Raw genomic sequence first — 27127 nt, 5'->3', positions numbered from 1 at the left:
GAGAGGGATCTCCCCGTAAATGTTTTTTTGTTCTAATGCCATCTATTTGGTCACCTTGCCAGGCTACATGGGGTCTCATCAAGATGGAGTTAATTTTCCCCATAGCAGACCTCATGGTGCTGTGCTTTGCATTGGTAGCAAGAAAGCTAATGATGACTCAGCAGTGTTTTGACTATTGCTGAGCTATGCCCCCCACTGCATCAAGGCAGCCTCTTCAACATCCCTCTCTCACCAGGAGGAAGATAGGTGAGATCATGGGCTGAGAAATAGTCATGACACCTGATCCAAATTAGCCAAAGCAATATTTCTTAGCTTTTATTGCTGAGCAGATGTCATACGCTAACAGAAAGGAGGAGGAAGTTGGATCATTCATTATCTGAGCATTTGTCTTCCAGAGTAACAGCTACACATACTGAAGCCCTGCTTTCTGAGAAATGGCTGGACATACTCTGCTAATGCAAAGTAGATAATAAAATCTTTTTTTTTTCTCTTCCTTTGCTTCCATGCACAATCTTTGCTTTTGCTTTATTAAATTGCCTCTGTTTTGACCCATCATTTTTTCCCCATTTCATTCTCTCCCCATCACCCCAGCCTGCTGAGGACGGTAATTACAGAGCAGTTTGGTGGGCACCTCGCATATAGCTGAGGTCAACCTACGACACAGATCCCGTCACAGAACAGGGCTCCCCTGGAATGGTGGAAATATTAAGACTTCAGTAACAATTTCAGTGGATGTTCTGATGGTGATAACATGGAAAACCGTCATGGCAGGAAGTTATATTCTACCTGACCAACTCTACTAAAGAGATTTTTCCAGAGAATAAATAAGTGGTTGACATTCTAAAGGTATAAAAGACGGTTTTGAAACTTGCTTGCTGGTGTTCTGGTTGCATGCACTATGACCTACAGTAGCCTATGGTAACATATTTTCATTGTTGGAAGTAAGTGTCCATCAGCTTTAATATCTATCATGGCAGTAAGCACATGACCCTATCCCGCGTGACAAGTCATGCCCCAACATTACCTTCTTTGTACAAGCCAACACAGCTTCCTGGCAAACACACACAAAATGTACCAGTCATCAATTTATTGCTATGATTACTCTGCTCAAAAGGAGAATTATTCAAAAGATACTTTGCTTTGGAACCTAAAACTGAAGAAACTTTTAAAGTGAACGTAACTATAAACTAGCTTGCCACTTTGCATTTGTATCATAAATACTAAAGAGCACCTAAGGGCCTTACCACTGAATAACTGTAATTAGTCAGCCAAAGAGAAAAAAAAAAAGTCTCTTAAAAAAAGTTCAGAACCTCCTGTTCCAATGTATATTTATTTGTCAACTTGGTTTTCATAAGAATGATATATCTCAGATAACAACTGTAGACATATTCCCAAATGAGGAAATCCATTGGAATGTATTTAGGAAAATTCTTTCACCTTTAACATCTTTTCACCACTTTGCCCAAATCATCCTCGCCTGTCACATCCCACATTCATGTAAAAAAAAAACCCCAGAAGTATTTCCAGGTAATGCAGAGATCAGGTACTTTCCCTGTAATTAATTTTACAGACTATTGAAACTCCTGCTTTTAAGTCTTTCACAACATTACTTAAACAAGACCTCTCTTAAAACATATAGATGAAGTGGTGATGTTTGGTGGAAGCAAGTAATCAGCATTATCAAATTCCTTTCATCTAAATGCCTCCAAAATCATACCTTGTGACAACTTGCAATTCTCATTCAAATGAAGGTATGAAAACTTTTCTAATATGCCTACTAATACAATTAGTCTTTTTCAGTTATGATTTAATTTCTTGATTTCTGATACAATGAACATGTTGATATAGCACCCAAGACACAACAGCGCACAAATAAAACCCTTAATACAGGGCTGTAACTCCTATCCAGGACAGAATAGAAGTTAGAAGTTCTGGTCCTCTACATTTCTTAAATTCTAGGTATTTATCATTTTCACTGATGCACATGGCTGCTCATAGGTACGTTCTCATGGTAGCTGAACACTAACCCCTTTTGTTTAGAGAAAAGGACTAAAGAAATTAACATTCCAAAATAAATTTTATTCCCTCTACTGAAAGAAGCATCACCATTTAGTCCTTTGTTACAGTGGAGTTTTAACCTGAAAATGTAGTGCTTATGAGTTAGCATGCAGTTAGTATGTAAATTGTCATTTGATTAGTCTATGAAATATCTAATTTTTAAATATAATCAAAGCTTACTTTTCTGCAGTTTATATCACATGACACAACAGAACAGAGGTATGTAATTTTACAGTGCTATAAGGAAGCTGCTGAGCACTGACTTTGAACTGTTACAAAGCTAACCTGGTAGAAAGTAGTATTTTTAATATACTTGGTCTCATCAATGTGAATTGTGACTACAACTGAGCAAAAGTTTCACCACACTGCAGATAAATAAATCAAGAATATTTCTGACAAAAGGATTCACTATTTTCCCAAACTTTTCCTCTCACTTGCATTAAAAATGGAAGAATTATAGACACACCTCAGAATATAGGATATTAGGGTAATGCAAACTGTTTATTTATGCCATAAGATATAGACCACAAAGTAGGCCAGTTTTATGGGCTACAAACCTAACAACACTCATGATGAGGTAATACTGTAGTAGGCCAAAGCTTTGGTATAATAAGACATTGTAAGTTAAACATCAAAAAGTTCAATTGCAGAAGAAAAGCAGGGAAGTCAAGTGCAATTTAGCATAGCCAGCAGAAAATACCTGTACAACAGAGGTACAAAACTTCTGGAAACAGGTTTTGTACTGCTACTATAACAGGGATGAAAAGCAGTATACATTTTACTAGGTTTTCACCTGCATGAAAATGCAAAAGACAAAACAAACCTCAGCAAATTCATACAGCTTATGTAAACCAAACATCAGGAGAGAGAGAGGTGGAATGAAAAGGGAAAATAGCATTCTTTAAATATTCAGGAAAAAGAAACAGTTCTCAATAGGAAAGAACGCCTACATTAGAAGAACATGACACCTAACAGAGTCCAATATAGAAAAATCCATGCTCTTTTAACACAATATTTTATCTGTAATTTCAGAAGGAATGAAGAGTCCACAATAAACAAAGGTCTGCTATGATTATAAACCACAAACACTGGATTTTGGATGTGTACAAACCTTAATAAGGATAGCTAAAGAGGTAGCAGAAATGCTGATGGATTTTTCAAGAGACATTAGCCCACGTCAAAGACAGGGCTGCAAATACATTTCTTTGGGAAGAGCTGTTAAATAATGTGGAAGGACAATTCATACAGAATCACTTCAGAATCAGCAAGTAACTCCAGGATATTCTCCAACAGACCTGCCAGTTTTGATCCTTCTAATAAAGGTAGCTTTGTACATGCTGGTTCAAATTGCAACTGTGAATAATAAATCTGGCAGGCTGCTGATACACACATATGATGGCAAATAATACATTGTGGCACAGTATCTGGAAGCAGTTGCTCTGAAGTCTCAACTCACAGAACAGCAGCAGCATTAATGAAGTTTTTGGCTGCCCAAAGATACTTACAAACCTGCTAACTATATTTAATTACATCAGATGAAAGCACTGTGTGTCACTCTAAAGATCAAAACCTAGAATTTAAGATTTTCAAATAAATAGGCTGGTGGGTTGTTTTAATCAGGCACTGAAGAATGTAATAAACCATTTCATAAAAGTAGATCAAAGACTGGATCAGTTGTTACCATACTATTTTTGGGACTGACTACTGATGACAGCCAATCAAGAACACAGCTAGTATAATGCTATTTACTCAAATTCTCAAAAACTTACACAGCTAAAGAACCAAAAAAGGATGCAATATATTTTTGTGTTAATGACATTTCTGGGCAAGACTTCCTGTTTAAAAAAGGACTGCAATTTTTAAGAGAATAACTCATACAGAAACAGGTCAAAGAATAAATGGATAGTGTTAAAACAGGGGATGATAACAACACCGCAAAGCTGACAGACAAAGCAAACAGTAACAGTGAAAACCAGGAATATCTCTTTTTTTTATTTTTTTTTTACACGTCTACATGCACATAACTGCGTTGATATTTTTTTGGTGTGGCAGTGAGCCATTACTGAGGTCTGGCACTCACCTTGACCACACACATAAAAAAACAAGAGTGGCAAGTCCCAAAGACAGCACACTGTCAAGTTATCTCCAGCGTCTCTGAGTCAGAAGACTGTGGGTTACCTTGGGCAGCTGCCACATTCCAATGAATGATGGACTGCGTGCCTCAGCTTTGTAGGGAAGAAGAGGAAAGTGGTCATGTATGTCACTGAAGATCATGGCTGAGCCAGAAAAGTAGCTCAGTCACCTCATGGAGGTCTAGAAGGTGCGCTGTATTTGTACAAGTGGTATAACACCTGTAGGCACATGTTCACTATGGAGTATCTGTATGTCTACCAGAGGGATCACTTAGAGCTTACAGTCTATTGATAAGAAAGCAATTCTGTGTACATCCTGTTATGTTGGTTTACTATGACAAAAATTTTTCAGAAACTTCTAAGATGACAATCCATCTTACACGTTTCCTTTTTTCAGTGGAACCTCACACTGGGATTAAAATTTAAAACATTTGAATTTAAAATTATTCTTATGGCATGACAAGATGACTTGCCCACCAAATTCATCTACTAGCTAAGTTGTTAATGGCAGACACTTTTACAACAAGCTTGGGAAAAAAATCCATAAAATTGGTAAAAGCTTATTGGGCATCTTCTGTATCTTTGAAGGAAGTATTACAGCATGAAGTTAGAAAGTTGCAGGCTAACAGACTCTAGATCTAAGGAAGAATGACTTGGCAATGTAAAGGTACCAAAGTGGAATCAAGTAGTCTGAGAGAGCAGAAGAGCTAGTAAATTACTTTTCGTTCCTTCAAAGAGGCAAGTTGGCACTTCCACTCAGTAAACTGCTAAGACCAGTAAAGACGCATGTTACAACATATTGCAGACTCTCAAAAACCATCTTTAAGCTGTCTGTTTACAATACTTTCTGAATTTTTGCAATAAACTCTTTGAAAAAATATTTCATGTACAGTATAAAACCAAATCAACATCATATCAGGCGTGCAATTCTGTCATTTCAAACTTATATTTCAATGGCTGAAGACTCTGTACCTCTGAGCCACATTTAGGGCATGTAAAATACATATCAAATAAATAGCTGCTTTTAATACAGTAGTAACAAAAAACATGTGAACATCCTATGGTATGAGGCATAGTAGGCCATTCCCCACATAGTGAACATTCTTCGCAGTGAGCTGTTAATGTGTTTTTGCTATTGGAAAGACCTGCAATATGTGAGCAGCAAGAAGAAATTTTAAGTTTCAGTTTCCGTACATTAATAAGTGGCAGCAGATAGATCAGAAATTCAGCAAAGCCATGCCATAATAGCTCCCTGTTCATGTATTCAAATCCTATTTGACGAACACTCTGTGGCTTGCAAAAAACTGACCTAATTCCCAAAATACGTTCTGTTAATGTTGCAAATGTTCCTTTCTGAAGAAAAATCAGAAAATTTAGAAGCCCACAAAGTTTAAGAAGTCCAGCTCCAAAGTTAATACAACTCTTAATTTTGCAGAAAGACTGCATCTGACGATTGCTAAATAAATCATAACATCTTTCTTCCAGCCATCTTCCACCAACAGTTAAAATAAGATACCATAACTTCTGGTGTTTGCTCAGAGGTTGGTATTTCTCTGTCTGAGATAAGTTATTCTTGTATTGAATATTCAGAATAGCCTGTCCCACAGTTGCGTTCTTGGAGTATATAGTGAATCTCCACAATACAAGCCATAAAAATGCTTTTACTTCTGGTTCAAACTGAGTCAACACCCCTGGTTTAAATCCATGAAAACAGCTGGTAAACTGTGACCACAGTAGTTGTTCCAGGGCTTTGTTTAGTTCAAGAGCATCAAGTTGACTTATTCTGAGCACAGGATTCACACTTTTTTCATTTCCAATGATGGATGCCATTTCTTCACAAAAAAAAACTTTCTAGAAATAAACACAAATAGATTTTAGTGTAAACAGAGCATTTCCTAATTTTATTCTTATAAAAAACCCCACAAACTTGGTTTTATGTATTTATTTATGTGTAGACATCCATATATCTATACCACCAGTAAACAATGAGTAACAAAATGGTTGTTCAGGATGTACATTACCACGCTATTAATAAGCTACAGGTTCTTTTAGGAACCTTTACATTAACAGTAAAAATTTTCACCTCAAAGAAAGATATATTGGACTGTTTCTCACAAACAGTAACATTTATATTTGGTTATAGAGAAGTATTTAACATCTTACAGATATTTAGAAAAACTCCATAGATTTACTATTACACTGAATAAATTAAAACCCCCAGTATTTTGCTAGGCATATCTGAAACATTGAATTGGACCTTAAAATACAACGCCAGAAACAAGAATTATAAAATTATACTTTTCTTTTTTTTTATGGAGAAATAGGGAAAGTGATTTTACTAACCAAAATCTGTAAAAGAACAGTGGGTGGACAGAAAATATTGCTAAATGAATACTTCACTAGCTGCAGCTGAAAGTAAAAACCTTAGAAATGCTAACAAATTTAAGGATTGCATGGAGAAAAATATGGATAAAAAAAGATTGGAATGATAAAACTTGCTAAAGGCAGTAATTAGTTTAGTGAAGAATCATCATATGAGATTAAAAAAATATTCAGCATTCAGACATAAATTATCATACAGTACATCACTAAAGCCTGCATGTATTTTCTAGTCTTTTGACAGGTGTGGGATTGTGCTAGTTCTTGTATAACAAATTTCCTGGCAAGATGATTAATGTATACTAGCAACTCCAACAACTATGTGCTCTTCTTATTCAAGCATTACAGAGAAAAATACAAATATTTTTTTAAATTGCTTGGTTTAAGTGTTATTGTATTTGGAATTTTGTGATTAAGAAAATAAATGCAATAAATTACAAAACCAAAATATGGCTAATGCCTTGGTAATGCAAAATTGTGGGGTAACTGATTTTTAGTTTCTTTTGTGCATATAAAAAAAATAAATCCAAAGTGATTTACAAGTGGTATATTTCAGCTACTATGCAACATCTTGCACTTTCTAAACCAGATTCTTTGCGTAACAGACAAACAAGGGTCAACGGTCTCCTAAACAAAGCACTGAAGAAGGTACTTCAAGCCCCTATTTATAAGAGGAAAACCTACTACAAAACAAACCTGCTTTGAATGAAAGATGCAAAGCAATAACTGTTTGCTGAAACAGAGTGCACCAAAAGTTTTAAAACCTGGTATAAAAGAAGAGGAGCTACTGGAGACCATCCAGCAGAGGGCCACATGGATTATCAGGGGTCTGGAACATCTCTTTTACAGGGAGATTGCAGGAGCTGGGCCAGTGTAGTCTAGAGAAGACAGAGAGGGGATGTCATTAATGCATATAAATATCTCAAAGGCAAATGCCAGGAGGATGGTGCCAGACTCTTCAGTGGTGCCCAATGATAGGACAATGGCCATAAACTAAAACACAAGAAGTTTCAACTGAACATAAGGAAAACTTCTTTACATTGAGGGTGGCAGGGCACTGGACCAGGCTGTCCAGGGAGGTTGTGGAGTCTCTCTCTCTGGATACATTCAAAACCTTCCTGGATGTGTTTCTCTGTAACTCATTTTAGTTGGCCCTGCTTTGGCAGAGGGGATTGAACTAGATAACCTCCAGAGGTCGCTACCAACCCTAATGATTCTGTTATCATTTGTAGCATTCCTACTGTTTTCCACACCTGGTCATGTCTATAAGGAAAAAAATATCATGCAAAGCTAACAGGAAACATGATTTTGTTTTTAATGGATGCTGTACAATAGTAGTTTCTAGTTAACTAAGACTAGCTGCATGGGTAGGGCATACAGTAGCTCCCCTCAATTTAAAATCCTCCTTCCTCAGTAGAAAGAAAATATGGCTGAAGGTAGTTTGAGGCCAACTCCTCTCAACAAACAGCTAATGGGGTTCACTGCACCAACCCATGCTGGCCTGACAAGCCACTACACAAGGGTATACAAAGGCAGTATGCCCAACTGCCCACTTCCATCTTTCCTGCAGTAAGGACTGAAGTGCATGAAGTGTGTTTGCTAAGCATTATCCAGTATCATCCCAATAACTTACCTTTTCCACTTTGTGATAAAAAGGTCAATTCAATCCCTATTGGATCTTACTGTATTGCTTCAAAAACTCCAGCTCCAGTGACCATTAACCCTCTTACCCCTTCTCATCTTACTACCATTTAGGAACCACAGCCTCTGATAAACATCTACTTGGAAACCTGTCACTCATAATCCCTAAATCTCCAGTGTCTTTTTCACTTCTGGTAACACCTCAGTCCCTTCTACTAATTTAATTCCATTCTACTAGTTTCTCTTACCCTCCTAGTACTGTTCCATTCAATTACCAATATACAACATCGGCTTTCAAAATCCTAAATTTAGCTGAATAGGACACCTTATCAAGAAGCTTTCTTGATCCAAAGATGATTTTCTAACATCAGTTCAACTATCTTTTTTAGCTGACTTCCATTATCCTAGGTGCTATAAAAAACTGCTGTTGTACATTTCTCACAAACAAGGTAGACAAAATCTGTGCAGAACCTTCTGAAGTTCAAGGAAAATGTATCAAATACAGAAGATTATGATGGATCATGAAATACACAAGAAAACCCACATACCACTATATGCTGGGAGCCAACTGACTACATAACTTCTTTGCAAAAAAGGACCAGGGCATTTTGGTAGGCAGCAAGCTGAACACAAGTCACCAGTGCATCCTTGCAGTAATAAGGCCTAATGAAGTGCACTAGCATGCATACAGCTAGCAGACTGAAGGATGTGCTTATTCCCTTCTACTTGGCATTGGTGAGTCTGTACTGGGGACACTATGTCCAGTTTTGCCTCTTTTCTATCAATAGAATAAAAGAACATCAACAAACTGAAAGAATCCAGCCACTAAAATCATTAGTGAGCTCCAACACCTGCTATATGGGAGTTTGAAGAAACTCAGATTGTTCAACTTAAAAGCAGCTAAGAAGTGATCTAATAGTAATATTCCAGAATCTACAGGCTGCAGAGAAGATTAAGTCAAATCTGTGAGATGCAGTGAAAGAAGAGGCAACTGCTTCTAAGTTGCTGCATGAGTAATTTTAACTGGACACAAGGACACAGGAACAGTTTGTCTAGAGGAGCTATGAAATCTCCATCCTTGGAGATTCTTAAAGCTTGATCACATGATGCCCTTTTCTAGCATTGAATTTATCCTGAATTTTTACAGGAGGATGGAGGGACTAGATACTTTAAACATCTTCCCCAGAACTTGGAGCTTGACCTTCCCCAAAATTTGTACAAGCCTCATTATAGAATCTATTTCAATTATGACAATCCATACTTTTTTATATATCCATGATCCTTTATAAAATTATCTGAAAGAAATAACTTCAGTGAATCTGAAGAACTACAGTGAGTTGGAACTTTGTATACAGAAAATGGGAACCACTTCTGAACCAAATTCAACCACTGTTCATTAACCTTCAGATTTTTGCAAAAGCCAATTCCCCTTTTTTAAAAATTAGAATCAACACCATATGCTTAACTGTGACATATTTAATACCTCTTCTGACATATTTAATGCCTCCTCTGAATTACCAACTAGCTGACTGATTCAACTTTGAAGTCACTTTTATATAAGCTGCATGGAAAAGGAAGAATATCAGACAAAACCTATTAATACAGATGTACTAATTTAACTTAAATTATGCTTATCATATTCCAATGTAAGCAAAGCTTACCAATTAGATAACCATTCTCAATTTACGCAGTACAACTGAAGTTCTTTGTTGCTGAGAACACTGAAAGTTTGCCATAGGTCATGGCTGTTAACTGGACCTTGCAAGTTACTTAAAGATTGTATCTATATAGCTTTGATTTTAATGTGTAAGTGCATTGCAGCATGCTGAGTGCTACGCACAGGAGTAAGTGTGCTGCTATACACTATGTTTACTTCTGAACCGATTTAAGGTTTTGCTCCAGTTACAGGGCAGGTACTTACTTCCCATAGACATATATTAATAAGTAAAGTTTGAAATCTGTATTTTCTTATAGAAAATGTCTGCAAATATCCTAATGATGTGGATAAACAGCAACTGTTTATTTGAGAGAAAGGGCCTAAATTCTAATCTGTATTTTGCTATAGTCGGGAATTGTCATTAACCTCTTTATCTCTATGGTGCCCATTTTTTCACATGATAATAGGCAAATGATAATGAAGTTTTCTGTTTTAAAATTACTTCATACAAAATCCTTTCTGAAATTTGTTAAGATTTTTCTGGCTTTACTGTCTTCACAAACAGTTGTGTCAGAGTCTGGTTTAAAACTAGATTATAAACAGCCTGTAAATGTCAAAACATTTAGCTTGTGCTTTTAATACTATTTCTGCATTCCATATCCTAGTGAGCTACACAGATTATAAGCAGAATGTAGGTTTTCCTCCATTTTCTGCATTAAATTCTGTTTGTCTTTCCTTACTCTCTTATTTGGTCTACTTTGCATTTTTTAAATTTAAGAGCTCAGAATTGTAGAGCCAGTCATGAAAGAGGCAAATATGAATAATCACTTAAGGATGTTACCAGGCTTAGCTCATATGATCAGAATTGAACAGTCAAAAATCAGGTGAATATACATAAAACCCCTCTGTGTGATTAACTTCTTACAGCAATATCAATATGCCTTTGATTCCCTCAATTTTACACCATCACAGGTATCACAGAGAAGAAAAAAAAATGCCTCCCACAATAAAACCACACAGAATGCTTCTTTAAATAACCTATACTTTGGTGTTGTTTTTTTTTACTAAACAAATGAACAATCCTACTTGTACAGTACACTGTGCAGCAAAAAAAATTATTGCATATCACCAGAGAAAGGGAAATTTCTTCTGGTATATGTTAGTGCTGTTATTGAGCATTGTACAAATTATGAATGAATGTATTTTATTTGGAAACATGTTATTGACAGAAATCTATCAATAGTAATGTGAGTATTGTCAACAGCCTGTCAATATTAATGTAATTATAATTAAGGGGATAACATGGATTTTAGCTATAATACCAAGTAACATCTCCTGCATTGGTGCTATCAATATAAGCATTATTATTGACCTGTTCTGGGACTATCAGTATGAAGTGTATTACCATCAGACATATTTGTCAATTCTTTCTGCCCACAAAAAAAAAAAAATCTACATTTAAAGGTCTGTAAACTTTGCCTGCAGAAATATACAAATACAAGTAACCTCTAGGGTGTAATTTCTTCCATAGAGCTATTACTGAGTAATCAAGGGGTTTCTACTGTCTCAGTAGTGTTACTGCAATTGCATTCCCTACTTTTCTAGCATCCTCATAAGAAGACAGATACACGCAGAAGCTTCAAAATATTTTTAAGCATCATTTGTCAAAACACTTTTTGGGAAAGCAAATAAAAACTTATTTTAAGTTAAAAAATGAACTTTTTTCCTTACTGATCTAACTTAAAATTGAATTAAGGATGCAAGAAGTGGCATGCCAAATCACTTCACTGAGTTCATGACTTAGCTTTTAGATAATCTCTTCCATGGAACCAAAACATGTAGTTTTAGCACTGTACTTCTGGACAGATGAAATGGACTACAAGAGATTACCTAATCCTAACTAAGCATGAATCCAGGCTCAAGAATATCTTGACAGATATTTAACTATCAAGAAAGCCAATTCCATACTTTCTCCAGATAAAACACTGGGACAGACTATTACCGTAATAATTGCAAGAATCTTTTTCTCATATCCCATCTAAAGCATCCTTATTAAAGAAGGGTTTCATTCCACAGAAAAAAATAATAATGGAGAAGAATTTCCAGGTATTTTTGCATTTTCTCAAGAGGAAAGAGCAGTGAGGCATGCGAAGGGACCAACTTCATATTGATTCACCAAACTAGACAACATCCTCTTCCCTACAATATGCCTGGTACGATGCTCCAGCAAAAACAAACAAAAAAAACCAAACCAACAACAAACACCCACAAACAAAAAAACAAGCAAACCAACCTCACATTTTGCTTTTTTCCAGCAGCATAGAGAGTATTTACCTCTATCCTCAGATCTTTTTTCTGTCTCAATAATTATTTCCTGGTTTGTATTCATGCACTTGAGTTTTTCTTCTTAATCTCAGTGCTTTGTACTTGCCTGCACTGCTTTAATCTTATCGATTTCAGAGTTTCTCTCCAAATTCATCAAAAGTATTCTGGATTCAGATCTTCTGTTCAGAATAAATAATAAAAAACAAATAAAAAATTTCAACCCCTCTCCAGCTTAGTATCATCAGTCACTTTTGTTAAGTGTGTGTTCTCTTCAATCATCCAACTCATTAATGCCTTTTCATCTTGACAGGGTACTATAGCTAATTACTCTGTAATGGCAATTTTTCAACTTGATGCTGATAGTATCAGAATTTAATAGAGACAGTATGGATATTACATTTCCCTAGCTTGCTTATGGAGGGTAAAATCTTTACTAAACCCAAGCTGTATTGTAACTAAAGTTTTCCTTTTACCTACTAAGCTTGTCATCCTTTCTAAGAGAAGAAACAGACTGAGGCTTCTTATGAAAAGGTGACATCAAACTATACTGGCTGTCTTACAATCCTTCTCCACATTTTTAGATACAAATTAATTGCTAAACTGTTTACTCCTGAATCTTTATTTGGAATTGAAAATGACATCTTCAAAAATTCTCTTAACACAAAAATAGAGAAACAGAAATGCATGCACACACACAAACCCATTTTGCTGTCTATTTTCACTCTGGGACATTAAATAAATAAATAAATCCAGCAGTGCCTAATTCCTCAATCATTCTAGGATGAATTTTATTAGAATTTGCCATTTGAGCACATTCATATTAAGATTCCTTAGGCTATTCTTTCTGTGCTTTGGTTCCACTCTTATTTCCTGTCTAAGATTCATTTTCTGAAAGTAGCAGGTCACAATATATCTCTTTTATAAAGTATGAAGTAAAGTATCAGCCTTTGAAAATCTGTTACTTGTTCTCCTTTCTTATTTAGTAATAGATCTAGGTAATAGACCTCTCCCTTTGTGCCTCCTCTTACTTAAGATTTTTGGACCCTTTCATTGATTCTTTTCTGTGCTTTGTAAATTGAAACTTTATTCTTCAGAGTCACTGATTTTATTCTTACATTCCTATGCTATTCATTTACATTCATTGCTAATCATGTTGCATTATTCTTGCCTGGACAACTCCTGATTTTCAGGCCACTAAAGAATTCCTGAGATACATAAAGTTTCTTTAGCATTCATTATTTAGTTTATCATTACAAACTATCTCAAAACAAAAAACCAACAGGACATATATTAAAGACATTTTTTTTTTTTTTTTAGCTTTTTTAACAGACTAGATTCTCCTGAGTCCCAGTATTCATATCTATGGCCCAGGCAGGTAGAAGCAGTATGTGGTGGGTATGCTAGCAATCACACCCTCTCTGGAGAGGGTATCACTAACACAAAGGTCCACTTTTCTCTGAGAGCTGCAATGCTTTTGGTATTATACGTTCAGTGTTGCCATGCTGGATGAGTGAGGGAAAGAAAGCAAGCCATACCCTCAAGGCTCCTAGTCCTCCTTTTACATTCATAAAGTTAGGGTATCTTTTCACCCATCACAAGTACACTGAGGAGTGGTTGGGGTTTGGTTTTGTTTGTTTTTGTTTGTTTTTTTGAGAGGTGGGGTTTTTTTTCTAGTTGGTTTTGCCTTTTGTTTTGGAGGGTTTTTTTGTGAAAGTCTGTTCCGTTTAAGTGTTCTTTTCAGTTCCTCTCAATATCAGAGAATATTTTAGATGTCAACTTGAAAACAATAAACTTTAAAGATAAGAAATCAAGTTATATGTATCTAGTTAATTTTAAAATTTTCCTTTATGTAAACTGTTATAATAAACCACAGAAAATGGAAACCAGTTGCTCCAAGCCTCATGTCTTAAATATTAATTCTCATCTCTTGCTTGCTCATCAAACTTAGAAAGATCCTGAGATCAAAGTCTAACTGGGAGCCCCAACAGTGTTGTCCTTAATCACTGTAAAATGAACTTATCACTATATCATTACCTCAAATAACCTTACAAAAGATTGATTTTGTATTACTGTCTGGGTTTCTATATACTTCAGCTAAATACCTATCATTTCGTAAAGAACATAAACTGATTCCATTTGGAATAACTACTAACACTAATTGAAAAACCAGCAATACACTGCAATCACATAAAATATTATTTATTTCTTATATTCCTGGGAGGTAGGACTGTTTCTCAAAGGAAAACACCGAATAACTGTGTAACAAATAAATCACATAGATTAAGATTTTCACTACAGAGTCTAAGTGACCAAAAATTCCAGAATCCTAAATGCTATAATTACATTTATTGTCCAAAGACCAAGTACAAGACAAAGACACATTCAAATCACCAATTGCTTTTCCAACTTTAACTTAGATTAACTTAGATTAAGCTTAGATTTTATAAAATGGTATACATAAGGCTACATACTGCTGAATGCCTGGAGAGAGCAAGAAAAAGTAAGGATAGCTCACTGATTTATCTTCCATAAACTACCTGCCAGAGTCAAAATATTAGGGTTTCAAGTTACAAAATCAAAACCAGCTCAGAAGAGCCAGAATTTGATACAACAGTAATAAAGAGCAGTACGAAAGTGCTGCACTGTTAGAAGCTCTACATCAGTCATTTCTGTCAGTATTTGATGGAAAATGAAAATCATGTGTCAGTGTAATACATTCTCTCGATGAATGCTAGCAACCAAGACTATTACTGGCCACCAGTAAAGATATGCTGAATGCTAAGAGCAACCACTGACTTCAGAGAAATTTGTGATCACTCAGCACTCTTAAAAAACAGATTATCAAATGCAAATAACTAGATCTGACAGACTCATTACTTCGTAACTAATATTTAAAGTGCTACATTTGAAAATTTAAAATTTTGTGATGTTAAATTTAAGGTAACAAAAGCTCAAAGTACATTTGCATTCCTTGTAGCATAAAAGCCAGATAATGTCATCCTACCAACCTTTTAAGTATGGCCCTAATTTTCATTTATTAGAACAGATAGGAAGAATAGCATGTAACATGTAACAATTCCTACATTGAATCGCTATTATTCTTCACCCCATATCCAATTCCTCTTTTTCCTCTCATTTCCTTTTTGTCACCCTTCTCGTTAGAACATCAAATTGCAAATTCAGTGCTAGAGATGTCAATTCTGCTTGTAAATTCACATTCTCTGCTATACTAAATGAAATATAACTGTTCCTCCTTTTAATTAAATCAGTGATAGAAGAATCCCAAACCTTAAAAGAACAAAACAAAACTGCATTGTAACTTAAGACTTTCCAAAGGCCATGGTTCAAAAAAATCCCTTGAACACTAAGATGAAGAGTCAATATAGGCTCTAACATCTATAAGACCCAATGTCAACTCTTTTTCTTTAGAGCTAAGTATCTGGAGAAGCGTCTTACACATACTGTTGCAGAATCAAAATGGTGCCAGACTCGGCTGTTTAAAAGAGTTGCAATTATGATGGTTAACTAGGAAAGAACAGCCCCTTAGAAGGAAGGGAAAATATTTCTGACTAAACCAGTACCAGTATGTGTAAGAGCATGGGAAAGATAAGGATCCTTTGTGCTATGAATGCAGGTCTCAACTGTTGATGATCACATAATCAGATGACAGGGAGACCCCTGCATTTGAAGATATTTTGGTTATGAGGAGGGTATGAAATTCTGATACATGGATGGATAACAAAGTTATATTGCATTAAATGTGTAAAAGTGAAAAGGATGTAAAGCTTAGTAGATGTGCCATCCTGTGTGTAAAGCAGGCAAAACATCATATGGTGGCACAGGTATGCATCTCAGTTTCAGAATGGTTCAAAGACAGGACATGAACGCATGGCTGTGGGCCCTGTGGACAACTGAAGCCTTCAATTGTGGGTTACTATTACCTGAAAAGTTGGCCTTATACCTCGTGACATAGGTAATATCTGCTTTTTACTGCAGTAAGGGCACTCTGTCTTTTATAGCCTTATTTATCAAGCACTGTGATCAACTGCTATTTTATGCATCTTTTCCATGCTCCTATCTTACTTCCATTCAACACTAGCAAAAGAGAAGGGGGGAAGGGAGAAGTAAACTAAAATTCCCATTTCACAGCTCTGTGTTTCTGTCCTTCTCCCACCTGTCTGATCCATATGAACGGATCACTAGATTGGTGTGGAGGTAACAGGAGAAGATATGTAGAAGGGATTCAGAACCAATGCCTGTTCCATATACTCTGATACAATTTACCACAGATGACAGAACTCTGCAATTTTGCACTAAACACCTTAGGCTGATCATTTGCAAACAAGAGACACTGCCCAGATTTTATTCCACCTTTCTTGCTTTTTACGTACATATGCATACCAACTGAACAGTCATGAATATTCTGCAATATGCAAGTGTAACAATGCTGATACAAATACTGCACCGCAGCAACATAATGTCCTTGAACCTTTTCTTAAAAATTCTTATTAGATGAGAAAGTTAAAATCTGTACTAAATGCACAGATAACTCTTAACTGCTGTCCACATTTGTACCAAAATGAGGACCGTATGTAAAAGCAATGCTGTTACAGACTGTATGCAGTTATGATATGTTACAGCCAAGAAGGCCCCATATCAATAAAAAGATAAGCCTATTCACTGTCATTTTTAAGTTTGGACCCTGTATTATATGGCCAAACTTATGAATAATTTGATCTAATTAAAATCAAGAACTCTCAACTGGTGGAAGGATAAAGAACAGTACTTTACCTGACATATATGTTTCATTTTTTCAGCTTGTGTTCTATATGAACACAAGCTGCTGTAATTTCTAACAATAAATGTCATTTCCTCCCATCTTCCTTCAACTATGTATTGTCACCTTTTCATACAGACTAGTACCAAAATTCATTTAGACCTTCTACTGAACTGTTCCTGCATTTTGAACTGGCAGGAAGTAAGCCTGTTTAAAGTTTCTTTCCTGTTTATTTAGCACACAAACAGGTCAGTACAACATCAGGTAAGATGCATGAAGAACCATTATGAGGAGCATCACGGCCAGTAAAAGCAGGAAGTCATGAAACTGGCTTCCTTTGAATCTTAGCATCACACTCTTGCATCCACCAAAAGTCAATAGAAAGATAGAAACCCAAGCTCTTAATTTGACTAAATTGTTCTTATGGTCTTCAAACCCAACATGCTGAGTGTGCAAAGATAATATCACCACAACACTGTAAATAGAAATGATGAAATTTTTGGCTAACTTTCAAAACTGAAAAGAAAAAAAAAATTCTTTGCTCAAGTCTGATGCAGGACTCATGCAGACTGGCAAGTGTGAGGCTACTTTGTTTAAGTAAGTAACGCTATGTGATTCCTTCCCACTCTTACCTTTTTGATATGATTGTACTTTGAAATATTTGACATACACTGTGACTAATAGGGATGCTGGGAAAATTAGATGTACTCAGTGTCCCCAAATTTTAACAGTTTCATTACTTGGTAATTATGGCACCTTTAAGCACACAAGGGAAGACTGATAGTCTTTCACCACACTCCCCTCAATCCTATAACTTCATTAGCATTTCACAATCCACTGGCACAGTTGCACACACATATTACAAGTAACAGTTTAGGAGAGGGATAATAATTTCCTTACTAGGAAGCCTTAGCTGTACACTGTTCAGCTTCTACAATCCCTCTGCGACTTCAACATCAATTCCCCTTCATAATTTAGTTATGCCCCACAGTGTTATGGTCCTTTATTAATTTCTTTTGCAGGAAAAGTTCCTCTCTCCCCTTGCCAGCCCCCTTCTCTGATATCTTTTGTCAGCTCTTCTGCTTATAGAATTAACAATATTATTTTTAATAATACTATTATTTATTTTTCAAGTCTTCTTCAAATTTAAGTTTGAATTATTTCCTTTCTTTTCCAACCCACTTCCAGTATCAGCAAAAACAGGCACAGTGGAGAACAGCAGTGGCAGAGAGCATTTTTAGAAAGACTGTTCCCAGGAAGCTGATACATATGCAATCAATATTAGGAGCGATTCAGCTTACTTCTGAAGGCCAAAAAATTACATAGGTCTTCGCAGGTAAAGGAGGAAGTGCTCAGATCCTGTCATAGTCAACCTTGATTCTAGAGCTGCACAACTGCCATAATTTCTCCCTCTTCCCATACTATGTGTTTGTCCTCAAAGTTTTTTCTTTCTCAGAATTTTCACTTTCTCTGAAAAACCTGCATTTAGTTTCCTTTCGCGAAAGGCCTGAAATAATCTGACTTCCAGATTTCCTGCACTGTATCTCTAAACAAACACCCCCAGTCCCCGAAACCCACTACCAGCATCTCTGAGAGAAAAATATTACAAAGAGATAGCACCCTTTCTGTTCTCCTTCTGCTTAAGATTTTTTGTAAAGTTTGGATATGAACTGAAAATGCTTGCAAATGTAGATCAGATGCATGGATGCAAGAACCATTTAGGTCATCTGAGAAGCTCCAGGACAGAACCTGCTACCTTCTTTGTCCACAGACAGCACAAGCCAACTCCTGAGCCTGCACCTTTTTAGCAGAACACGCACTCTTTAAATCTGCTGCTTTTAACTTTATTACTTAAATAGAGAAAGTGCTGTGGAGTAGCTGGCATTGAGAGCAAACTAGCTAGTTAAGAAGAGTTGCAGCATCACATGCTTTCTCTTCCTTCACTGTAGGAAAATGTGTATATTCTAATCAGCTCTCAAAAAAAGAAAAGGCCCAAACCTACAATACACCTCCCCCCCCAAAAAAAAGGCAATCAACAAACCCAACAAACAAAAAAACCCACACAACAAAACCCACCAAATAAAACTACCTTCCGCTCCCCCACAAAACCAACCAACCAACCACTCAAACCCAAACCCCTAAACATAAGCATCCTGCTTGAAAACACCATACTGAAGTAACCCTCTGCTTTAGTCCAAGAGATGTAGTAAGTTGTAAGGGCTGTCATCGACTGCAGCAGCAATACAATGAGCTTGAGTCTTATTACCATTTTTCGTCATACACAACTCAGCATCATGTAGGTTGGAAATTTAAATTCACTCTCTGCATGCTCTAAAAAATTGTACGAAGTCAGATGTTGTTCCTGGAAAGTTAACATTTGGAAACCAGACCTTGCTAGAGAAATTTACATTAGGGTACTCTAGCAAAAGCCTGATTTTAATTGAAAAAATTATAATCTTCTAATGCACAAGTTACATGCAAGCGCAAACACATCTTTTTCATATTTTGTATAAGTTGTTCAGCTTAGCATATACTAAACATATGTATAGAGCTAATACATGTAGAGTATATATATATATATATATATATAATCTGAAGGACCAATAGACACTTCACAATATTTATAGAATGGAGTTGGTTGTGATTTAAAGAAAAACATGCTTCTCTTGAAGCTTGCCAGCAAAGGGGTCTTTTTTTGAAGTCACTCTGAAGTAGTACAGAGCAGCTTCACTGTTTGAATTTCCTAAAGTGTGTGTGAAAAGTCCACTGGCAGGTTACCAAATACTGCCTGTGTATTTACTGCAAGCTAAGAAAACAAAAAAAAGAGAAAACTCCAGAGCTGACTGTCACCCAACCCCCCTTTTTATTCTTATAAATGTGATAACAGGGGCAAGTAGAAAGGAATCGGTGTGTTACTGTAAGCTCCTGAAGTACAATTCCCCCTGCTCAAGTAGGGCCATCTGAAGCCAAGTGCCCAGAAGCATGTCCAGATGGGTTTTGAATATCTTCAAGGACAGAAACTCCACAGCATCTTTGGTCAATCCATCAGTGCTTGGTCACCCTCTCAGTGAAAATGTGTTTCCTGATGTTCAGAGCTTCCTGTGTTTCAGCATGTGCCCATTGCCTTTGGTGCTGTCACTGTTCAGCACCAAAAAGAGCCCAGCTCCATCCTCTTTGTGCAGCACTGGAAAGAGCCCAGCTCCGTCTTCTCTGCACCCTCCCTGCAGGTATTCATATACATTAATAAGACACCCCTCCACCCTGAGCCTTTGCTTCTCCAGGCTGAACAGTCCCAGCTCTCGCAGCTTTTCCTCACAGGAGTCATGCTCCAATCCCTTAATCAACTTCGTGGCCCTGTGCAGGGCTTTCCAGTCCTCATGTATACTGTGGAGCACAGAACTGAAAACAGCACTCAAGACATGGCCTCAGCACTGCTGAATAAAGCAAGAGGATTTTTAACCACCTCCCTTGACCTGCTGGCAACATTCCTCCTAATGCAGCCCAGGTTACAGCTAGCCTACTCTGCTATAAGGACACACTGCTGGCTCATTTTCAACTTGGTGTCCACAAGGAGCCCCAGGGCCTTTTCTCCAATGTTTCTTCAACCACTGCTTTCCAGACCACTGCCACCCAGCAGATACCAGGGCACAGGGCTGATCCTCCCCAGGTGCAAAACTTTTTACTTTCCCTTCTTGAACTTCAGAAAGCTCCTTGGATGGCAGCATGATGCTCTGACCTATTAGTCACTCCTCCCACTTTAGTCCCATCAGCAAACTTGGCGAGATTGCACTCTGCCCTGTCACCCACATAATTAACTGTCCTGGGTTCAGCAGTAGCTGCCATTATTTCTCCGCTTAGTAGCTGGTGCAATGCTGTGTTTTTGACTTTCAGCCTGGGAACAGCACTGATAACACCGAAGTTTTCAGCTGCTGCTCAGTAATGTTTACTCTGACCAAAGACTTTCTGAGTCTCATGCTCTGCCAGAGAGGAGGGGAAGCCAGAAGGAAGCAGAGAAAGGACACTTGACCCAAACTAACCAAAGAGGTATTCCATACCACAGCACATCATGCCCAGTATATAAACTGGAGGCAGTTACCTGGAAGGGCTAGATCACTGCTTGGGTCGAGCTGGGTATCAGTCAGTGGGTGGTTTTCTTCCCTTGTTCTTTCCCTTATCATTATTATTATTGGTGGTAGCAGTAGTGATTTATGTTATACCTTAGTTACTGGACTGTTCTTATCTCAACCCATGGGAGTTACAGTCTTTTGATTCTCCTCCCCCTTCCTCTGGGTGCTGGGGAAAGAAGAGGAGAGTGAGTAAACAGCTGCATGGATTCTGGGTTGCCATCTGGGCTTAAACCACGACATTAACGAAGATATTAAACAGCATCCGACTCAGTACTGATCCCTCGAGTGCACTGCTACCTAGTAGCCCATCACTAGACTTTGCACTACTGATTACCACCCCTGGGGGCCCAGCTAGTTTCATACTGACCTCAGTGTCAGTTCACCCAGGCCATACTTCATCAGCTTCTCTATGAGGATGTCCTAAGAGACTTATCCTGAGGAACTCTTCCAAGCAGATCCATGCAGAGGCCAGGTCTGACCTCCTGAAGTCCAAAGCAATGATCTTGCTGTCTAATACTTAAGCCAGGCTCTCAGAGAAGGAAGGTACTAATATCAGTAACTGACTAAATCAGAAATAGATTACATTAGTTTCTGCCAGGGACCATACAGCTAGAGAGTCTTATAAAAAAACCTTCTCTGCCCAAAAAACGTAAAGTATCTAAAAAATTTTAGAAAGTCAGATATTAAAAATAATCTAACAATTCTATATATTCTTCAGTTAGACTGATGTTCATCCAGAATGAGCTTATTGGTGAGATACGAAGAACATTTCTTATAAAATACAGTGCCATCTTTCAATTCAAAAGCTTATTCATTTTTTGTTTTTTCTTATTATCTTATTTTTCTTATTATCATTAGAGCACACTTACAAACTAATTTAATAGTTATATTTATGCCTAAATCTTATCAGTTAGCATTAGCTGGACATAATATTTTTTCTTTTTTGCTGGATCTTCTTGATTTGTGTTCTTACTGAATAAACATAGCAACTGCAAGTGCACCAGTGCTGTGGGATTTCTTAGTTTGTTTTTTTTTCTCCTAAAAGTAGGCCATTATAACCAATATAGAAATAAAGCACAAAGTTAATAGTAATAAGGTACTTATAACAGCAAATTGTTGACTGATTTGTCTACTGTTTAATTTGCTGCTAGGATTCCTTCAGAAATATGTTAAACTCCTTCCTTTCCCCCCACTCTCTCTAAACCTCAAAGCTTTGAAATTACTTTCCAATTGTTTTAAACATATGAAAAGCAAAGATATTTCCATACACTCCCTTATTTATTTTTTAAAACTAATTTAATGTAGGCTTTGTTTTATTTTTTCTTTCTTTTGAAATATATGCTTCATTACTGTATACATAATATACAGTATATACACTGGACTTGGACATTGCTCTCTACCCCTTGATTATTTCCATCTTGAGTCATTTATGTTACAATATATTTTTTGTATTGACAGTATGTAGCTGTAAACTTGTTTCCTTCCATCCCAAATATTCTCTGGGTAGCAGTCTTTAGCAATTTTCAGAACTGCCACTTTAAAGGAAGATGTAAGATTAAACGTAGGAGAAGATCAAATGTCTTTCTTGACTTGCATCAGAGCATTTCATGTCAAAGCACAAATGGAGGTCCTTGGATTAGTAACAGTGTCAAAAACTGTCACAGTATAGAAATTACCTTTCCTATTCTATTCTATGAAGGATCTAACAAAGTCTTTATATACTATCAATACCTGTTTGCAAGTTTTGAGTTTTATTTAGTTCATTACAGGAACATTTGCTTCCTACATGCCATGAATCACAGTATCAAAACTTTTCTGTGAGTCATTACTGCTCTAAAAAAAAAAAAAAGTCTTGGGGTGTGAGGACTAATAAAGGAATCTAATAGGAAAACACACAGAAGAAAACCTCCCTCCCAAATCTAAACACCTTCTTGCACAAATCAGACATTTCATATATCTAGCTTAGTCCTTAACAACCCACTAACATGAACCATGACATGAAGCACATCACTCCAGCCTTTTAATCAGTGGATGGATTCAAAACCGATCTGAAGGTCCATTGTCTTATAAACTAAATTTTTAAAAAATAAATTCGGAGGATGAGATTTTATATGCTTGTACTGCTGTTCCAAGAGTAGTAAGGGTAACTATGACAGACTTAAGCATCACCTGACTCAAATACACGTTAAGTTCATCACTATTAGAAATGCCCAATTTTAATTATTTACTCGGTTATACCAACATGAAAAGTTTCACTAAAGCTTCAATGGGAACTGACTTAACTGGGGAAAAGGTTGATCTCAACAAATAAAACCCCCACAAGTTTGAACCAAGGCAGGCCTAAAAGTTAAAAGGACTTACAGAGGTAAAATTTGAAGCGAAGTAATTTCACCTGCCTTCACCTCAAGCTTTAAACTGAAAGAGGGCACATTTATATTAGCTATTAGGAAGAAGTTCTTTATTGTGAGGGTGGTGAGGCACTGGAACAAGTTGCGCAAATAAGTTAGGGCTGCTTCATCCCTGGAAGTGCTCAAGGCTAGACTGGATGGGGCTTTGAGCAACCAGGTCTAGTAGAAGGTGTCCCTGTCTATGGCAAGGGAGTTGAAACTAGATAGGCTTTAAGGTTCTCTTCCAATCCAAACCATTCCACAATTCTGTATTCAATAAACATACTCAGTTCTTACCTCAAAATCTGTAAATATTTATACATATAACACTGGGGGTTGGGCTTTAATGTATAAACATTGTCAGTTATTATTTCATTTATTATAAATTATAAAAATACCCAAACAGCCCATGTCTTTAAACCTCTCACAACACAATCTAGATCGGTAGGCAAGAAAGAGGATGTAAGTTTAAGATGCTTGCAAAACCTTCACAGACAATAGCACTAAATGTGTTCCACTTTCCAGTCGATTGACTCTATCAACTACTTAACAATATGGGGAGGAGGGGGGGAAAAAGCATCATGGTAATATATTGCAAGTGATAAACTATTAAAATATTAACATTTTTAAAAATGAAAAAAATAATGCTCCTTTCAGAAGAATGTTTGCACAGGCCAACTTCTGACAATTTTTAGCAATAAAAGTAATATCTGATTTAGCCAAAAGATGAAAAATTATTTTCAAAACATTACTGCAGTGTATAGGACAGCAAAATATTGGAAGGATGATGGACACCCAGGAAGTGAAAAGCAAACTGCTGATGAGTTGAAATAGAAGCATAGAAAGTTTTGTAGAAGAAAGCACTGATAAAATAGATCTTCATAAAGAATAAAAATAGTGTCAATCTTAAAGTGAAAACTTTATCAACAACTGTTGCTGAACTGCATATTGATGTCAGCTTAAAACAAATTACACAAGAAACTACTAACTTCAAGTATAATCAAACAAATGGCTAAATATTTTGGCATCAGATTTTAGTACAATCTGACCATACTTCATATACGACCTTGGTGAACACTTCTCTTTTACTGACACGTAAAAGATGATACAAGATATATACGTAGGGATCAATAGTAATATACAGTGCTGTGGTTTTCATTATGGACTATATACCATAAGCAGAATTCATCCCCTCTGCCAAATCACGTTGGCCATTCAGACTAGAACTAAATTAACTGTGTAGCAAATGGTTTGATACACTCACAAGCTGCACAGAAGTGGATTAATGAAAAACAGATGCTGTCACCTTTATCAGGCTGCACCTATAAGAAACTTTGTCAGCTACAGCAGCCAGTCATAGGAAAAACCTTTGGAAGTCCGCAAATGGTTCACTCTCCCAACTGCCATCAGAGTAACAGTTCAGATTAAAACTTACTAGAACATTATGCCCTGTCCTGTCTGCGAAGCACTTAACCTAGCTCCATCCTCCCTTACCTTAACCCTGGGCCTAGCTGGAGACCTTGCAGTCTCTTAGCGTGCTGAAGCGCTCAGCGGGACTTCAGAGGGACTTACAGAACCGAGACGCTCAGGAAGGGCGTGGGGCGCAACAAAACTGTTTGTGAGAAGGGCCAGTACCAGCACCCAGAGCCGGCTCAGGGAAGTCACGCCAACAGCCCTGCAGGACCGCCGCCGCACCACGGCAGACCGACTCGAATCTGCTGGAGCTGCCTGGCCGGATTCCGCCGAGGGCCACAGTTCCAGCAGCACGGCGGCAGCTGTCTGCCCGGGCAGGGCGGCAGAAACCACACCTCCTCCCGCCCAACGCACCGACTGACCTGCGCCTCCACCGGGCCCAGGCCGCCGGGCCCCTGCAGGGGTAACGGGTGCGACAGGTGCCGCTTCAAGCCTCCTAGTGAAGGCCTGCACGGACGGCGCCTCTTCGGGCAACCTCGAGGCTACCACCGGGCTACTGGCAGTATCCCGCCAGCAGGCCCTATCAGGTCATAGAGCCACCTCCTGCTGCCTAGAGCGGCTGCAGCATAAACAGTCGTGAGCACAGGTAACCGCCTAGAGCGGCTCTGCAGGAAGTACTCTGGAAGCCAGCGATGACGCGCCAGAAGAACTTCCCGGATAGTGTCTATGCTCGGGTGAACCTTGGGGCTCTTTGATTGACGGACCGCAAAGCCAATCAGCGGTGCGGGTGAGGACGGGGAGCCAATGGGAGGGCAGGAGGGGGCGTTGACTCGGGGCTGAGTGTGGCGAGCGGGCTGAGGGAGAGGGCCTTGTTGGGTTGTGGGTGGTTTTGGGCGGTTTTTCGTCTCCGAGAGCGGTTCGTTGTCTCGTTGGAAGCGGAGCTGCAGTTTCGCTACCTTCAGCGTGGCAAGCGCTAGCGGCGGCTTCTGCTCGGCTTGGCTGTCCTTACGGCGGTGGAGGGGTTTCCGACTCGGGATGGGGCGATCACCGAGGGTGGTGCGGGGCGGCGAGGCCGAGCAGCCTGGGGTTGAGGGCAGCCTAGGGCACTGAGGGGTTTCAGTAGCGTTTCCTGACAGGATTCATAGGGCTGTGAGAGATGAAACTGAATAGACTGTAAGTACTGCAGGCCCGTGTTTCTTCAGCAGCTTTTCTTCAGCGCTGTTTGAGTCATGGTCATTTGGTGCCTGGCGTTAGTGACAGCCAAGTTCTCCCTCACGGGCCTGGAAGTGTTTTAGATATCTCAGGAGGTATTATTTAAATGTATTACACAATTGAGGAACATTGGAAAGTTGCTTATTACAGTTCTAGAAAGCAAATAAAGGTAACTTTAAGATTTTACTGTATGAACAGGTTGAGAGGCATCTACATTGCTTATTAAATACAAAAGATGCTCAGCTAGTGATTTATTTCCAAGCAGTAGCTATGTTTACTTTTTGTGTGTTCATGAATACAGGTTCAGAGGTGACATTAAGAGTCCCAATTCTGAGTATACCTTGCTGAGATTAATTATGCTAAGGAGGCTGAGGGACTGGGGGGATTCCATGGGCATGTATTGATGGATTTTATGCTACTTTTTTTCTGACTCAGACCCAGGAAATTAGCTACCACTCTGGACTACTTGTGTCACAAAACAGGATGGAGCCCTTTCTGAATGTTATGATCTTGAAAGAACGGTTTTGTTGAATACTCACACTCACAAGCTGCACAGAAGGGATTAACGAAAAACAGGAGATGCTGTCACCTGTATCGGGCGGGCTGCACCTATAAGAAACTTTGTCAGCTAGAGCAGCCAGTCATAGAAAAAACACGTAATTTTTCACAATGGCAAAGCATCTTCAAAACAGGTGCCTAACTTTTAACAATGAGTAATTCCTCTTGTAGAGCTGTTTGAAGTGAGTAAGTTTAATTCATATGGCTTATTCCACAAAATGGAGATTGCATCTTTTATATGGAAACTTCATTTTAAGCAAAATGACTTTAGTTTACCTTTTGAGCTAGGACTGCTTTTTTGTTTCACAGAAAGACATTGTACTGGAAAGGTTATGACCACTAATAAAGGAAAAACTGTCACACTCAAATGTTTAGATAGCTTTCCATATACACAGAGGTATTTGCAGTGATTTTTGCTTTGTTTTTTAAGCAAAACCACATGATATTTCTGCTGAGGAGCA

General features: G+C 37.8%; 1 protein-coding gene across 1 annotated transcript; it reads right to left on the bottom strand.

The window, feature by feature from the left end:
• Positions 1 to 2058: 2058 nt before the first annotated feature.
• On the bottom strand, positions 2059 to 25600 carry PEX2 (peroxisomal biogenesis factor 2). The gene is made up of 2 exons (XM_005150819.3): positions 25319 to 25600; positions 2059 to 6041 (listed from the first exon to the last, which is right to left on the bottom strand). The coding sequence occupies exon 2, from the start codon at positions 6018 to 6020 to the stop codon at positions 5106 to 5108; it is 915 nt and encodes a 304-aa protein (XP_005150876.2). The 5' UTR covers positions 6021 to 6041; positions 25319 to 25600; the 3' UTR covers positions 2059 to 5105.
• Between the last annotated feature and the right edge of the window lie 1527 nt (positions 25601 to 27127).

Source organism: Melopsittacus undulatus, chromosome 1 (genome assembly GCF_012275295.1).
Source record: "Melopsittacus undulatus isolate bMelUnd1 chromosome 1, bMelUnd1.mat.Z, whole genome shotgun sequence".
Classification (NCBI taxonomy): Eukaryota; Metazoa; Chordata; class Aves; order Psittaciformes; family Psittaculidae; genus Melopsittacus; species Melopsittacus undulatus.
This window is presented reverse-complemented; position numbering and strand designations above follow the sequence as displayed.

Bases quoted from the DNA above. Each gene is read 5' to 3' on its own strand.
- PEX2 (XM_005150819.3), bottom strand. From the start codon at position 6,020: ATGGCATCCATCATTGGAAATGAAAAAAGTGTGAATCCTGTGCTCAGA.